General features: G+C 51.8%; 1 protein-coding gene across 4 annotated transcripts in view; it reads left to right on the top strand.

The window, feature by feature from the left end:
- SLC39A11 (solute carrier family 39 member 11) overlaps positions 1–14460 on the top strand; it is a 97648-nt gene that overhangs the window by 61301 nt on the left and 21887 nt on the right. For all 4 annotated transcript variants that reach the window (XM_030015012.2, XM_030015011.2, XM_030015013.2 and 1 more), the window contains exon 7: positions 11449–11518. In XM_030015012.2, the coding sequence (XP_029870872.1) occupies positions 11449–11518 (70 nt within the window). The remainder of the gene's footprint in view (positions 1–11448; positions 11519–14460) is intronic.

Raw genomic sequence — 14460 nt, 5'->3', positions numbered from 1 at the left:
CGTCGGGCGAAGGATGCGGGCAGCAGCCCCGGCTGTGGGTGATGCTCTCGGCAGCCGTGGGACGGCTCTGCCCCGCTCCTCTGCTCAAGGCGAGATGCCACCGGCAAAAACCTGGTCTTGTAAAGGCGGAGGCTAAAAAGAAATCCTCCCGTGGGCACAACAGGGCTCTCGTGCATGCCGTGCGTCGCTGTTTCCCTGTCCGCTGCGTGCGCCCAAGGTGTGGGTGCCCCTCTGCAGAGCAGGGCTATGTCACTGCCAGTGATGGGAAGGGCCCTGGCCCCGGGCTCTGGGCTGCTTTCGGCTCCGTGGCCACCGGCTTGGCTCCCTTCGGATTTCCCCTTGCTCCTCCTGGACAGACGGAGGCTGAGGCTTTGGGCCCGGGGTGCCTTGGGAAATGGTGTGTGAATAACAGCCCGATGTAAATGTAATTTCGTGTATTCTGTGGGCACGGTTGGGAAGTTTTCCTCTGCAGCCCGGGGGGGTGTTACAGCCCATCACACTGGCACCATTAAAGCGAGGGAGAGTGTGGGCAGGGGGGGCGAGAGTCGCGGGGTCTCTAATGCCCCACTGACAGCAGCTCATATTTCAAAAACTAATTTGTAGGCAGACACCTGGAAAGCCAGTGGAGAACTGATAACGTACATTTATCTCTGCGGCATCGTTCTGAGTTGGTGATCGGTGTTTTGTAAGTGGTAACAGCCACAAAGGTGACAAAAGCCAATTAAATACAGTATTTTCACCAGCTGGAATGAAAGTCCACTGAAATATGCATGTGGAAGCTCCTTTTCTTTCTTATCCCCATCAGATCTCGCAGGTCTGCTGCATTAAACATCGGTGAGCAGTGGCCTGAGAAGTCATTTGCGTGCTAGAAATGAAACATTAAATATCTGTGATGGATTCAGGTTGTGTGGGGTCAGGGAGGGCCCGTTTCCAGCACGGGTCAGTCCCTGCTTTTAGAGTAGTTCTGGTTTGTTAATTTGGGAAAGGCTTTTCTTCTTCCAGAAAAGCATTTCCATGGTGAAGGAGCTTTGGGACATTGGGCAGTTACTTTAATTCTTTAAAATCAGGTACCTCTGGTGTAAGCAGTGGCCGTATGCTGCTCGATGGATTGAAATGATGATTTGCTCCACATTGTGCTTTGGTGAAAGAGGAAGAAAAGTGGAACAGGGTGGGATGTAGATGGTCTGGCTCCTGCGGGGTAAGCCAGGAGGTGGCATTAGGGGAATTGCTTCATGCTATGCAAATTCCACCTTGTTTAATGGACGCAAACCCTCAAGCAAGGCCACGGGCTTCTTTTGGGCTGGTTTTTCCCCGTATCCATTTCCATGAGTCGCCCAGAGTCACCTTGTGTCACATCCTACCAGGTTTGCTCTGAGCAGCTCGGGCTCCCTGGTCCCCTCCTTGTTTCAAACCCAAGCAAACCCCTTCAGCTCGGCCGGTTGCACACAGGTGGGTTCACTGGTGTGAGCGCCCAATTCTGGAGGCTTTTTTCAGACAAAGCTCCTGTGAAATTGCCTGGAACCCCCTCAGGGTAATGTATTTGGTAGCCCACTGGGGCTTAAAATCCCCTTTTAATGGCATTTTAACTCCATGGCGTTGCACACAGCAATATAGTTTGGCTTTCTTTGTGTCCATTCTGCTGTTAAGCGCTGGCGAGCTGGAGATTTCAGCTGTTTGCTTTTCCAGGTGATGGCTGGCTCGACCTTGTCATCATCTGCTGTTTTTCATCGCCTCTTGCATAACCTTGATGGGACCCATCCGCAAATCCCTGGAAAACTTGGAGGCAAAGCTGCGCCATTAGTTTTTATCTTTTGAAATCAAAGCGGCAGAGTTGAGCTGTCTGGGCACGTCAGAAGCTTTCGAGATGTTTCACCTTCTTTCAGCTTAGTGTATGCACGTCATGGGCCTCAGCCGCTGCTGAATCAGTGCTTTATTAATGCCTCTAATGGGTAAACTCCTGAGTCATTTATAGAGCTGTCCCTGGAGCAGGAGAGAGGAGCTGAGCTAACATGCGATGCTGAAGCAGGTCTGTGGTGGCTTGCCTGCAATTCCCTACCCAGAAAGGCAATTTGTCTCCATTTTCAAACCGCCTGGCTTTACTGTGCTTTCCTTTACTGTGCAAACCTTTATCGGGTTTTGCCCCCACACGCCTTTTTTTCGCCCCCAAACGTGGGATTACCTGAGCAGGCACTGCAGGGCTTCCCATCGGTACCAGCCGTGCCGGAGCTGGCAGCTCTCTGCACGATGTGCACAGCCGTGCTCACACGTTTTAGTTGTTTGCTCCCTCTGGGGCATTACGGTGTAAGATAGCGCTGAAATGGGTTTTTTTCTCCTATTGCTTTTTTCACAGCCAGCATTTCAGAGGGGCAGCATGGTGAGAATCTGCTGGATGGGATCCGTGGGGCTTCGTGACCCTGCCTGCTTGCTGCCTGCATCTGCCCGTGGTTGCAAATAGTCGTGAGAATAATGTTTGCCTGGGACTGCTTTGTCTGAGCAGATTAATCCAGCTGGTGCCTTGGGTTTTGTTTTCTCTGTCCTGTCACCGTCTGTTGGCAGGGTCAGCATGCAAGCGCTGCGTGGGCTGTGGTGTGCAAATCCACACGGGAGAGGGGACGGGGCCACTTCCCCATCCCACCATACGTCCCTCAAACAAAAGCTCTTGTTCGTTGGGAACCCGGGGGAGGAGAGGGGATGACTGAATAATTCATACCGCAAATAATAATATATGCCGCTATAAACTGCAAATTAATCATTTAAATTTTGTCTCTGTGTTCTGCTGAAAGGATTTTTTGGCTAGGGTAATAATTAGGAGTGATCTGGCCTCGTTAGTTGGCTTCTTCTGCAGGGCTGCAGAGAAGGCGTAAAACAAGTTGAAATCCTGCTTGGCCAATGTGACTTTGTCACAGCTCCTGTTGGCGTCGGGATCTCTGCGGACAGCTTGTACGTGTGGCTGAAGGGCTCCCTTCAGGTCAAGCACGCTGTCACCACTTAATAATAATTCATGACAATGTAATGCTCGAGGGACTCCTGCGCATTTGCTCCGTCCACACCACAATCTGTTGCTGCTCCCCGGATCCTCTTCACGTGCACGTTTAGAGGACAAGGATTTCTCCACGGTTATCTCCCACCGTGACAAACCTGCCTGAGCCCGGGGAGCTCTGTCCCACCTGGGTGAGCTGAATTGAAGCCAAACTCTAACGAGCAGCGATTTTTTTATAATAAACTGCAGCTTGTTTTGTTTTCATTAAGTAGCACGGCAGCTGTGACGGGTGCCGTAAGTGTTTAACCAGAAGGTGTCAGCGTGTTGTACATGCGTGCGTGGGCAGCAGTGGTTTTTAGCGTGGGGGTGGAAAACCTTATACGCGCTGATGGGGCAGTTCATGTGGGTCTGGAAAAGGTGCTCTTCTTCTTACTGCCTTTGAGGGAATTGGGGCTGGGGAGCTGGGGCTGTGGGCTTTCAGGGGGGGTTAGCATCACCACGCTCTTGTGATAGTACATTTTGCTGGAAGTCCTGGGAAGGGGTGAGGGTGCTGCTGGTATCTCGAGGAGCAGCCGCGTGGGTTGAAGCAGGAGGGGAATGGTGTCTCAGGGCTGCTGCGCTGCACGGGGATGTGGAAATCCAACCAGGCGGCTTCTTATGGGGAAGTCGTGCCAGGGATCCAGGTGTTCTCGCTCGGAAGAGCCTGTGGTTATGGACGTGGAAGAGAAACGCTATGCAGAGAGTGGCCAGGTCGCCTGTGTCAAGCAGCAGGTCAAGAGTAAGAGCACTCACACCGCTGTGCCGGGACCTCTGGTCTTGTGCAGAGGTGCCTGCGGGGACAGCTGGGGCTTTGGGGGAAACGCCGCTTACCAGTACTGGAGCTGGTGGGACGTACTGCTGTGTGTGTGTGCGGATGATGGCTAAGCAAGGCCACCTCCGGAGCAGCGGTAGCATTTGTGTTTCAAATGCAAAGTGAGATCCACTGCTTTCTGGCTCAGTTAAGTTAAAAAAGAAAAAAAAAAATCTTTCTAAAATGACTTTAACCTCCTGCTTGCTAGTCTTACAATGGTGGATACCTAGAAACATGAAAATCAATGAAATCTGGTAATCTCCGCGCTTTCTTGTGCAGTAATAGCAAAATGATATTACCTAGAGGGAACTGGAATTCAATCTTGGGGGAAAAAACTTAAGAGTTTGAATAGTGGCGACAGGGACATGCTTAAACTCTCATAGAAATACAAACCTCATTATAGCAAGATTAATTTCCCACTAGGAACTTAACAGTTCTTCAAAGAGCAGAATGAATAATTGATGACATGTTGGCATCTGTAGTACCTTCTTAAAGGAAGCGTGTTCATTTGCTGACCCAGGAGAATTAGCTTCATAAATCCTCGCAGGAGGAGATAATGTCACTCCCGGCTCCGTTAATGCTGCTGCCAGGCTCGAGGTGCTGGTGGAAGAAGCGCGGTCCCAGCCTTGCAGGTGGAGCATGGGTCAGTGGTGTAAAGCACTAAGGTACGTGCAGCTGTTGCAATACTTGGCATTACGGAGAAGGACTTGGGCAGCCGTTTTTGAGCCCGGCAGTACTTGCTTCGTTTAATCAGAGGATGCTTTTGCAATGAACCACGGCGGACGTGTCTCTGGCCCCGGCTTCTGTGTTGGCGCCCACGGTCCTGTGTGGCATTGGGTGTGTGTTAGCTCATGCAAAGGGTATTCTCAGCATCGCGGACTCTTTCCTTTGCTCACAAAGAAAGGCATTTACTGCTGTTAAATCCATAATTCCTTCCATTTCTTTCAAAGCTCTGCAGGCACAAACATCCACTGAGCCATGCTCTCCTTATCTGCCCCAGAAATCTGATGTCCCCGGCAGGCAGAGCTGCGGTATTTCTGCTGTAGGTAGAAGTTATTTACAAACCCTGCTTTTCCTCTAATCTTTGCCCTCCCTCCAAGCCCAAGATTTTGCCTTCGCTCAGACTGCGGGATCTGTGAGTTGCTTCTTGTTTTATTGTCACCGCAGATCCTCCTCCTTCTCCCCTGCCTGCCCGGGAGGGCTGTCCTGCATCCCCAGAGGAGTTTTCCTTTACCTGCAAGGGTATTTTTTTAGGCAAAGACACCCATGGGTGGGCTGTGCTGCTGGCACCCTGCCGAGCGCATCCTCTCGGAGAGGAGCGGGTCTGTGTTCCCCTCTCACTGCCATCCTAACCTGCTTGTGCATCAAGAAAAGAGGAAAAAAACCCAAAAAACCCCTAACACCTCTGATGCTGTTCCACAAGAGTGGGCTGTCAGGTCTGCCTGTAGCATCCCGGTGCGTTCTGCTTGCTGCCACGTTCATGTGTGAGATGAGACCGAGCAGAGGGCAGGCGAGTGGCATTGCTGCCTGCAAAACAGACACGTGTTATAGCGGTGATCCCAGACAAGGCACGAGCTCTGGGATGCTGCAATGTCATTTTCTTTATCCTGAAATCCTGCCTACGTGATGACAAACTGATTTGGAGAGAAAAGTGAATTTTGTGTAGTTGATTCTTTAACATTCCTGTAGGATATTGTTCTCTATCCACAGCCTGTGTTCATTTTCTTGCTCTTTATGGCTTATAAGAGTAACATAATAACTGGGGTTAATTTACTTGCCACTGTAATTTATCAAGGCCCTGTGAGCGATGCTTGCTATTTACTCATTTGGATTGCTAGGGAATCTGAGGGGCTTTTATTTTTGGTTGTTTTTGTGAACAGACCTTCTCCCAAGAATTACAAGTGGCTACCCGCGGTGACTGTGAAGCTCATTTCATGCTCGAAAACAGAGCTGGTGAGGGCAGGAGCTTGGCAAGCCCCGTGAAACCCGGACCCTGGGTTTGCAGGGGGGTTTTTTTGGCTGCTGATTGAGACCGAGAGCGCACGGCGGAGGGCTGTGATCCCTGCCTGGCTGCATAAGCTGCCCTGAATAGGATTTAAAATCGCAGGCTGCTTAATTTCACCCGGTTCTTTGAGCTTGCCAAGCTCTCGCGGACTCGGGTGGTGGGTGATAAGGGAGAGGTTTGATGGGATGGAATCAGCCGTTCCACTTTCAAGTTGATCCTTTGAACTTAAGGCTTGCGTGGCATTTGCAGCTGGAGGTGCTGGAGGATGAGCCCTGCTATATGAGCCTGGAAGCGGGTGCTTTCCTCACGGCTGGCCGCTCCGGGCAGGGCTGGAGCCGGTGCTTCTTGGAAAATAGATACTGGAGAGCGCAAGAGCAAAGAAACAGTGTTCAATGCTGTGGGCAGTGCCAGAAGGCGATTTCAGACTGGGGAAAGCGGGCAAAACCAGATTTCAGACCAGGGAAAGTGAAGCAGCTTCCCGGGCAAGTTTAATCTCTATTAGTTTCCCAACTTCTGCATAGTTTAGGGGTTTCCTCCCCTTTGATAGAACACGTACAGCACCGTCAGTGTGTACCTGAGCAGCGAGTCTGGGCTGGCCGGAGCCATCTCTGTTAATGACAGAGCCTTCTGCTTTCAAAGCAGAAGCATCACTTCAGTAAATCTCTTCCTTTTTAAAGTTATTTGTGTATTTTCTACATTATCCTCATCCAGGACTTTGGTATCAGGGCTGTTTAGGAACTGTCAGCGCAGAGCCACGTCCAGGCACCCCAGGACAGACGTGTCCCATGTCTACTGTGGGCTGCCTCAATGCCAGCACCTTGCTCCTGCCTGAGCAAACCTTCCTCTCCTCCCTGCCGAGGAGAATTCCCTGGAAAGTGCAGCACTAAGCACTTTTTTGGGGGGGTTAGTCCAAAGGCAAGACTCTCTCCTGCAGCCCAGGGCATCACAGTGATGCTGCACAATGTCAGGAGCCCATGCGGTCCCACGGGGGCTGGAGAGCTTTGGCCTCCCCAGAAACATCCCAGCATGGAGTGGGAGCGTGGAGAGCTTTCCATGCTGAGGAGGAGGAGACGGATCAGTGCTGGGCCTCATCCCAAAGCCCATCCCAGCCAATTCGTGTGCTCCTGTGGATTAGAGCAGACGGGAACGTTGTCACTGTCCTCCTGGCAAAATGAGACGGAACATCTTGTGCTGTTTTGCAGCTCTGCTGATGGGTCACTGAAGTGAAATTAAAGTAAAAATAAAACCAGAGCTGTAACAGCATGCTGCAAACATCCGAGTCCCCCCTGCTCGCCGGTGCTTGCATGCTGGTGGATGAGCGCTGGGGGAGCTGGGGACCTCAGGCCAAGCGTGAAGGTGTCAGAGGTGCTCTGGGACTAGCGTGGTCCTCGCTTTGCTCCTTGGCTGACGTCCTCCTTGCCAGCTTTTCATGCGCTGCATAAATCTCTCCTTGGCTGCTCTGCTCAGTGCTGCGGCTGTTGTGTCGTACCACACCATCACCTTCTGCCCGCCCGCGGTGCCTTGTCATCGCTCTGTGCCCATCTAGCTTTGCTCCGCTCCCCTTTCCACGGTCCTTCCCTTTGCACCGGCTCCTCCTTGCTGTGGTGTTCCCTCTTGGCTTTTCCTTCCCAAATTTTGTGCTGGCTGCCTTTGCCGTAAAGATGCTTTTTGGACTCAGAGCAATGCTCTTGCTAGACCTGCATGCTGTCCCCGCTCCTGCGTGGTCCTCTCCTGCGATGCCCCTGGCTACCAAACACGTGGCCCTGAACGTGCCCCCTGAGGCTGCGGAGGAGGGAGCTGGTCCTGCGCAAAGCAACGGCCAGGAGGACGAAGGTGGCAGGGCTTGGCCCCAGAGGTGGTGTGAGCTCCCAGGGTGGGGAAAATGGGTTGCCCTTGGCTTTGGAGCTGGTGGCCGGTCCATGGTGCTATGAAGACTCCCTGGTTTAGATCAGGTCTGCATTTTAGATGTAGTACGTAAGGAGACCTATGTATATCATGCTTTTTGCCCTTGCCACCGCGATCAGCAGGCTGCCATAACACATCCCGTAGCTGTCTGGCATTAACAACAGGAGTCTCTGTTGTGACCCTCCAGCGTGGTTATTGCTTTTCAGTTTGAGGTTTTGAAGCTTTTTTTTTTTTTTTTCCTCGGAAAACAAGCAGAGAGGAAAACATGCCTTTGCAATGAGCACTGCTGACTGAGAGGTTTGTAGCTGATCCTTAAGTTAGCGTAGGATTAGTCTGATCCCTGGGTAATGCCTTATCAGGATAAAGCGTCTTGAATTGTAATGCCAAGGAAGCCCAAGAGAGGCAAAATCCCTTTGTTTAGGTTAAATAGAAGCGTTTTCTTGACAGTGGCTGAGATTGGTCATATTTTTCTTTCTTTGTTCCGCAACTCTGCAAAGAGATGCTGAATTAACCTACCTCAGCCTGGCGCCTTCACTATGTGAGCTCTGCAGCTAACGGGGTTGTGTGGACTCTCCAGCTCTTCCAGCTCCATCGCTGGTTGCAAGAGGGGCTGACAACTGCTTCAGCCACTGAAATCCTCGGAAAAACCCTCTCTGACACGGAAGGGTTTCCTGTGGGACATGCACGCCTGCCTTCCACCCTCTTTCACATCCCAGGCTGTGGGGCTTTTGCCTTGCCCTCCACAGAGCGGTGGCCCACCGTAAATCCCTCAGTCGTTCAGGGTTGCCCGGGACTGTGCTCCTCTTTGCCTTTGCTCGTGATGGTGCCAAGAACCAGAAATCGCACAGGGCTTTTTATTTTTCAAGCTGATGTCTGAGCCTTCAGTGGGTAAGGAGATCTGCTCTCCCATACCCGTCTTCAGTGACCTAATGTCCTAGTCATCCATTTGCAGAGCCTTCAGTGCAGTGTATCTGTAAGTGGTTGACATAGAAACATTAACCTTTCTCTTTTTGTGTCTTTTCTCACCTGAAGAAGCCGCTTGGGCTATTTATAATGTAACTGTGTGCAGAATACCCGAGAGAGGGGCTGCAGCCAGAGGGCTGAGCTGACTGTGAGCTTTGAGTGTGGGCAAAGTGGCAGCAAGCTCTTTCTTTTCGTTTTCCATGTAAATCTTTGTGTATCTGTTTGCTTACCCGTAAAACAGAGTCATTCTGAGGTTTGACATCCTCTTTGAAAGAGGCTGAACCTGTGTTATTGAAGCGGTGAAGTTATTGTGTGATCTTGGCAGGCTTTTCTAAATGAAATATTTGAAACAAATCTCGGCAATGGGCTGAGTGTGTCACACAATATCTGCTATATATAATTAGAGGCTTCCCAAGCCTCAGCAGTGACCGTGGGATGTGCCGTGGTCCCTGCTGTTTCTGGACCACGCGTGACACGAGACTTGCTTGGCTGTGAGTTCCCGTCAGATGCTCTGGGGTCAGCAGCCCGTTGGCCGATTTGTGGTCGTACTCATCCTGCCCCAGCTCCGATGTCCTCTCGTGGGAAGCGGGGACCTGGACGAGCCCATGGCCAGCAGCTGCTGCGTCACCTCCTCCTCTCCGTGCTGGTGAGCATCTCCACCGTGCTGTAGCTTCCACCATCGGCTGCTTCTCCCTCTCCAAATAAGCAGTTCACTACGCACCATCTGTTGATTTTAATTTCCCATAATTTGTTTCCATGTATATGTGATTTGTACTTTCATTAATTGTGCTGCTGAGTTTCTTATTCGTGAGACTTGCTTTGCAGCAGGGAAATCGTTGTGGTTTCTCCCCTCTGTCAAAGCTATTTTTGTTATTCACACAAATGAGCGCTTTTGTCCTTTGAATTTTGCTCTCTGGGCGAGTCTCGCTTAAAAAGAAATCTTTCGGAAGAGCAGCGCCAGACCCATTTGTGTGGAGCTTCATTACATCCTCATAGCCGTCCTGAGCACAGCCATTAAACGTCTTTTTAAAGATCTGCCTCCCAAACTTTGCTTAACTGCCTGCAGAGCAGAGACCTTCAAAACCATCACCGTCGGCAGGTGCAGCCCCTTTGGCAATCGCAGCCCTCCGTGGCTCTGCCCCCGTCCCCGGGTGCTCGCCCATCTCCCGGGCGGGTGATGTTGGGCAGCGTGAGCACTTTGCACCAGCGTGTGATCGCTCCCGGGTCTGGCGTGTGCCCCAGTTCCTCCGGCTGTTTCACTAGATGGAGTTACCATCCAGACGTGATATTTTAGGGACAATTCGGAGTCTCCTTACCCCGTAACCCCGTACGTAGGGTTGATTGCTGCTGTCGTTTTCCCTGTCTCCATCCTGAGCCTTGGCACAAGCCTTGGATCAGGGCTCTGAGGAGTTGTCGAGTGTTTCAGCTCTCCATGTTCAGCCTGGACTCGATGCAAATGCCGTGATTATCTGAGTTAGTGCTGATTTTTATGGTGTGTTTCCAAGGCAACTGGAAATTCAGAAGACCACAAACACACACACAGCCCTCTTCTTCTGAGACCTTATCCTCCAGTACACAGGTAAACACTCTCAGTGACATTTTCAACCTGTTTGAATGCTCATCTGAATAGTCCCCACTGTCCCCTCACGTGGCTACCAGCAGCTGGAGCAGGTAATTGCCTCCTTTGAAGGCTGTAAAAACCCAGCCGGCTACACAAACAGGTTTCCTTTTGTTCTTTGAATGTTTTTCCACCCCCCCAACCTTGCTCGGAGGGGAGCTATACCAGAGAGGCCACAAAAACAAAAATGGGGATTTTGAACAAAGGAAAAAAAAAAAGTAGCAGTGGTTTGACGCTTTCTGAAAATCAGATATTTTCTGGGAGGGACAGGGACCTGTGCCAGTGGTGAGAGTGTAAGAAAAGTTTGAGAAAGGGCAGGAGGAGAGCGGAGAAGGATGGAGCCGTTATCCCCGAGGAGCTCCACGGAGGAGGCAGCAGCGGATCACAGGTCTGTCGCACCCGCTGCCCTCCTGGGAAGGCTCCTCGTCTGGTTTTCTTTGGGGTTTATGGGAATAACTGTAATCTAAAATCATGGGATTAACTGTAATATAAAATAATCTGCAAGGTAGGAATTTTCTCGGGAAGTTTGGGTTTCCTTCTGCTTTGGAGACTGTCTGTACAAGCGTCGTGCTGGTATTTGGGCACGGGGAGACCAGAAACAGGGAAAGTGGCATTGCTGGGAGCCTGGTCCTGGCTTAGCACAGCTCCTGGGGACTTCATGGGAGAAATTGGTGTTTGGTTCTTCTGCAGCCCCCGTGGCACCAAGTCATCTGCACCTTGCAGGGACACCCCTCTGCAGAGAGGTTTGCTGAGCCTGAACCTTTGTGAACAGACTTTGGCGTTTTGCACTGCTATGCTTTTTACTAAAATAGTATTTCATCTGGTGGGGATTGTGATCTTTTCCCCTCCAGTGCACTCATAAATACAAAAATGTCTCCTCTCTGTGTTGGCTTCATGAGAAACTGCTGATTTGGGTTCATAGTGGGGAAGTACCCTGGGCAGCGTGGCAGGCTCTTGTATTGATCTTAGATTAAATGAACTTAGATTAAAATGAGAAGGGTAACGACCTGGCCTGGAGTCCTGCTTTCCTGCTCATGCCAGTCTTTCTCTGTTGGAGCGCATGAGGTGGGACAGTCTCAGGGCTGTTGTAGGGTTTGACCTTACTGGTTTTTTCTTTCCTGTTTCAGAGGGTCTGGCTGTGGGAGTTGGATTTGGGGCTATTGGAAAATCAGCGTCTGCGACCTTCCAAAGTGCCAGGTAAGCCACAACACCGCTTCTGCTCTGCGTGCATCAGGTTTTGTGTGTGCCTTTGCCTCTTGGAGTTTGTCTGTCTGTCCCACATTGCTACTGAGCCAGTGTGGTTGGAGATGCATTGACTGAAACTTGTCTGGATGCACAAGTGTGGGCAGAAGGAGCAGAAGAAATTCCTAGTGCTCTTGCATTTTCCTAGTGGTTGTGCTTGTCAGGGCGTGACAGAGAAATGCCAAGATTTTCCACAAAAGCAGTGTCCCCAACGGGTAGGAGCAGCTGCCAGAGCTGTTGGAAAGCGTGCAGTGGCTTTGTTTTCCATTCCTGCCAAGCAGGGCCACTACGCTCTGTAATTGGTGGCAATAAAGACCCTCAATCCTCCCGGCATCCCTGCTCCAGCCTCGTCAGCGGCCGCTCTCGCCCGGCTCAGTTTTTGGTAGCACTAGCGTTGCCCCTGCGCTCCCTTGCAAAACCTTTTGTGCTTCTCTAAGGGACTGGTGTGAACACAGGGGGGTTAATTCAGCTCCTCCAAACTGCCTGGAGGGGTCCGGGGGGGAGCTTGGGCTTCAGGTGCATTTTCATACCAAGCGGGAGCAAAACCTGGGGGTACAGGGTGGGTGATAGCAGGGAGAGCCCTGCTGCTTCCCCACACCCAGCTGCCCCTGGCAGAGCTGAAACTGGGCTGACTGGGGGCATTGCTAAAGAAATGGGAAAACGGCAGAAGTCTGGTGCGAAGCAGGAGCCGGAGGAGCTGCCTCGGCTCTGGAAGAGCTGCTGGCACCTCTTGGCGGCTGGCTCGCAAACGGCACCCTCCTGCCCAGGCTCCTCGACGCGCCGTTACCGATTGCTTTTCTTTTTCTGTTTGAATTTTACACCTGAGACTCATAGCACACCACGTTCCCTTCGCCCTTTGTTTACCAGACCCATGCTGTAATTTTTGTGGTTTGGGGACGCGCAGTGCGTTCGGTCTGTGAATAACCTGCCCAGCCCTTATGGCTCGTGGATGAAAGTGCCATTACGTCTCAGCCGCCTTGTTCCTGCCAGAGGATCTACGGGGCCTCAGGGATGGTTTTGGAGCCCTCCAGGTTGTCCAGCCCCTTCTCTGGCCAAGCACAAGCTGCACTTGCGAGGACTGTGCAAAGACCCGAGCAAAACCTTCCGTACCCGATGCCCTGTTACATCCCCAGCTGATGGGGGACCCATCCTGACAGCACGGGCTGGCACCGGGTACGCTGCCCCAGGGACTTTGATTGCAGCAGATACTATCCAGATTTGTGGTGAGAAAAGCAGGATACAACAGCTCTAGACGCCATGTTTCTCTAACCTTTTGAAATAAAAGGCTCTTCATGAAGTCTGTGGAGGCTCTAGAGATGCTTGAACAAAAGGACTTTTTTTCATCAGCTGCTCAGTAAAAGCTAAGAAGCCAGAAGCAGCTGGTTCTTTCTCTGTATTTACAACAGCATTAATCATGTTAGATGGAAGGTGGAGTCTGTACCATGAAAATACCAATGCAAATTTAGTCAGCTGCGAAAGGAGGCAAAATAACTTCATTGCCATCAATCTGTCTGTCACTGTCATCTGCGGGCAGCCCAAAAATCGCTTGGTGTAGCCTTCCGCTGTGAAGCCATTTGGAAATATCCAAGAGTAAAATTTTAGGTGGCTAATTTGTGTTATGTAGGCTTAAAAAACAGCAGTGGAATTATACTTCCTGTGAGCTAACATGAGAAATAGAGCTAACTCTTTTGACACATCCGAAGGGGAAATTGCTCCTTGGCCAACCTCAGCTCTTAGAGGACATGACAGTCGTGATCCCCTTTGTGTCCATTATTTTGAAATAGCGTTTTAATGAAACAGCTGCGTGACTCGGTTTACCTCCTCCATTCTGCTTCTGCTTCCCCCTGGGTGTGACTAACCGCGTTAGCACCAAGCTGAGCCGGAGCTGGGGTGAGCTGCTTCTCGGGAAGGCTTATTCCTTCAAACCGTGAATTGTGCAAAAGTATTTATGAACGCTCCGACACGCTCAGAGCCCGAGCAAAAGATGCAGATGCCTCAGGACGCTTGCAATGGCTGCTGTATGTTTCCAGGGTTGGCTGTGGCTTGCCCACGCTAACCAAAGGACCTTCCTTGCTGACTTGTGCTTGACGAATAAATGCTGGCTTGCTTGGGGAAGCGCGCTGCCTGATTGCATTGCTCCCAGAGGGGTGAAATCTCGGCAGGAGCCCGAATTCATTCCAGCTCACTGTAGGGCCCTGGTGAGACACAGCCGGGCTCTATCCTGAAGGGCTGTTTTCAGAGCCACGGGCTTTGCAAATAAGCAGCGCGTTTGCAGAGAGACAATTAGGAGGAAGGGGAGAGCACCAGCCGCTCTGCAAAACCGCAGCGGTGCCGCAGCAGTGACGTCTGGGCGTTGCGAGCAGCCGGGTGCCGCTCTGGCCTGGTTTGCTTTCAGGCTGGTCTGAAGCGAGCTCTCTGGGTGCAAACTGCCGTGCACCGGAGCAGCTCGAGGGTGGGTGTTGCAACAGGGTCCCTGCCTGCCTCGGCCGGCCGCCACGGTCCCACGTGCTTCGCTTTTTTTTCACGTAGCGCAGCAACGCTCCCCGGCTTTGTTAGGATGAGGGTTAATACCCTGTTCCCGATACCTTGCAGGGATCCCGCAAGGCTTTTCCTAGGCTGAGGACTTTCCCCTGCACCGGCGGCTGGAAGGTTTCTCGGTGCTGCCCGCGGCAGGAGGGGTGCCGTGGGGCTCCCACCCCGGCCGTGCGCTTGGGGCTGTGCCGGTGCAGAGCTCAGCCCTGGCCGAGCATGGCAAGGGACCCATTTTTGGGTTTTAAAGGACAGTGGGGCCGGGTGTGCTGCAGAGATGGGGCTGGCCGGGAGCTGCGGTTGCTGGTGAGCACCAGCACGGGCAGTGTAAGCAGAGTAGTGCAGGCAGAGACCTGCAGCTGATGGTC

The sequence above is a fragment of the Aquila chrysaetos genome, chromosome 5 (assembly GCF_900496995.4).
Source record: "Aquila chrysaetos chrysaetos chromosome 5, bAquChr1.4, whole genome shotgun sequence".
Taxonomy (NCBI): domain Eukaryota; kingdom Metazoa; phylum Chordata; class Aves; order Accipitriformes; family Accipitridae; genus Aquila; species Aquila chrysaetos.
The sequence above is the reverse complement of the archived record's forward strand: the minus strand, read 5'-3'. Positions and strand labels throughout refer to the sequence as shown.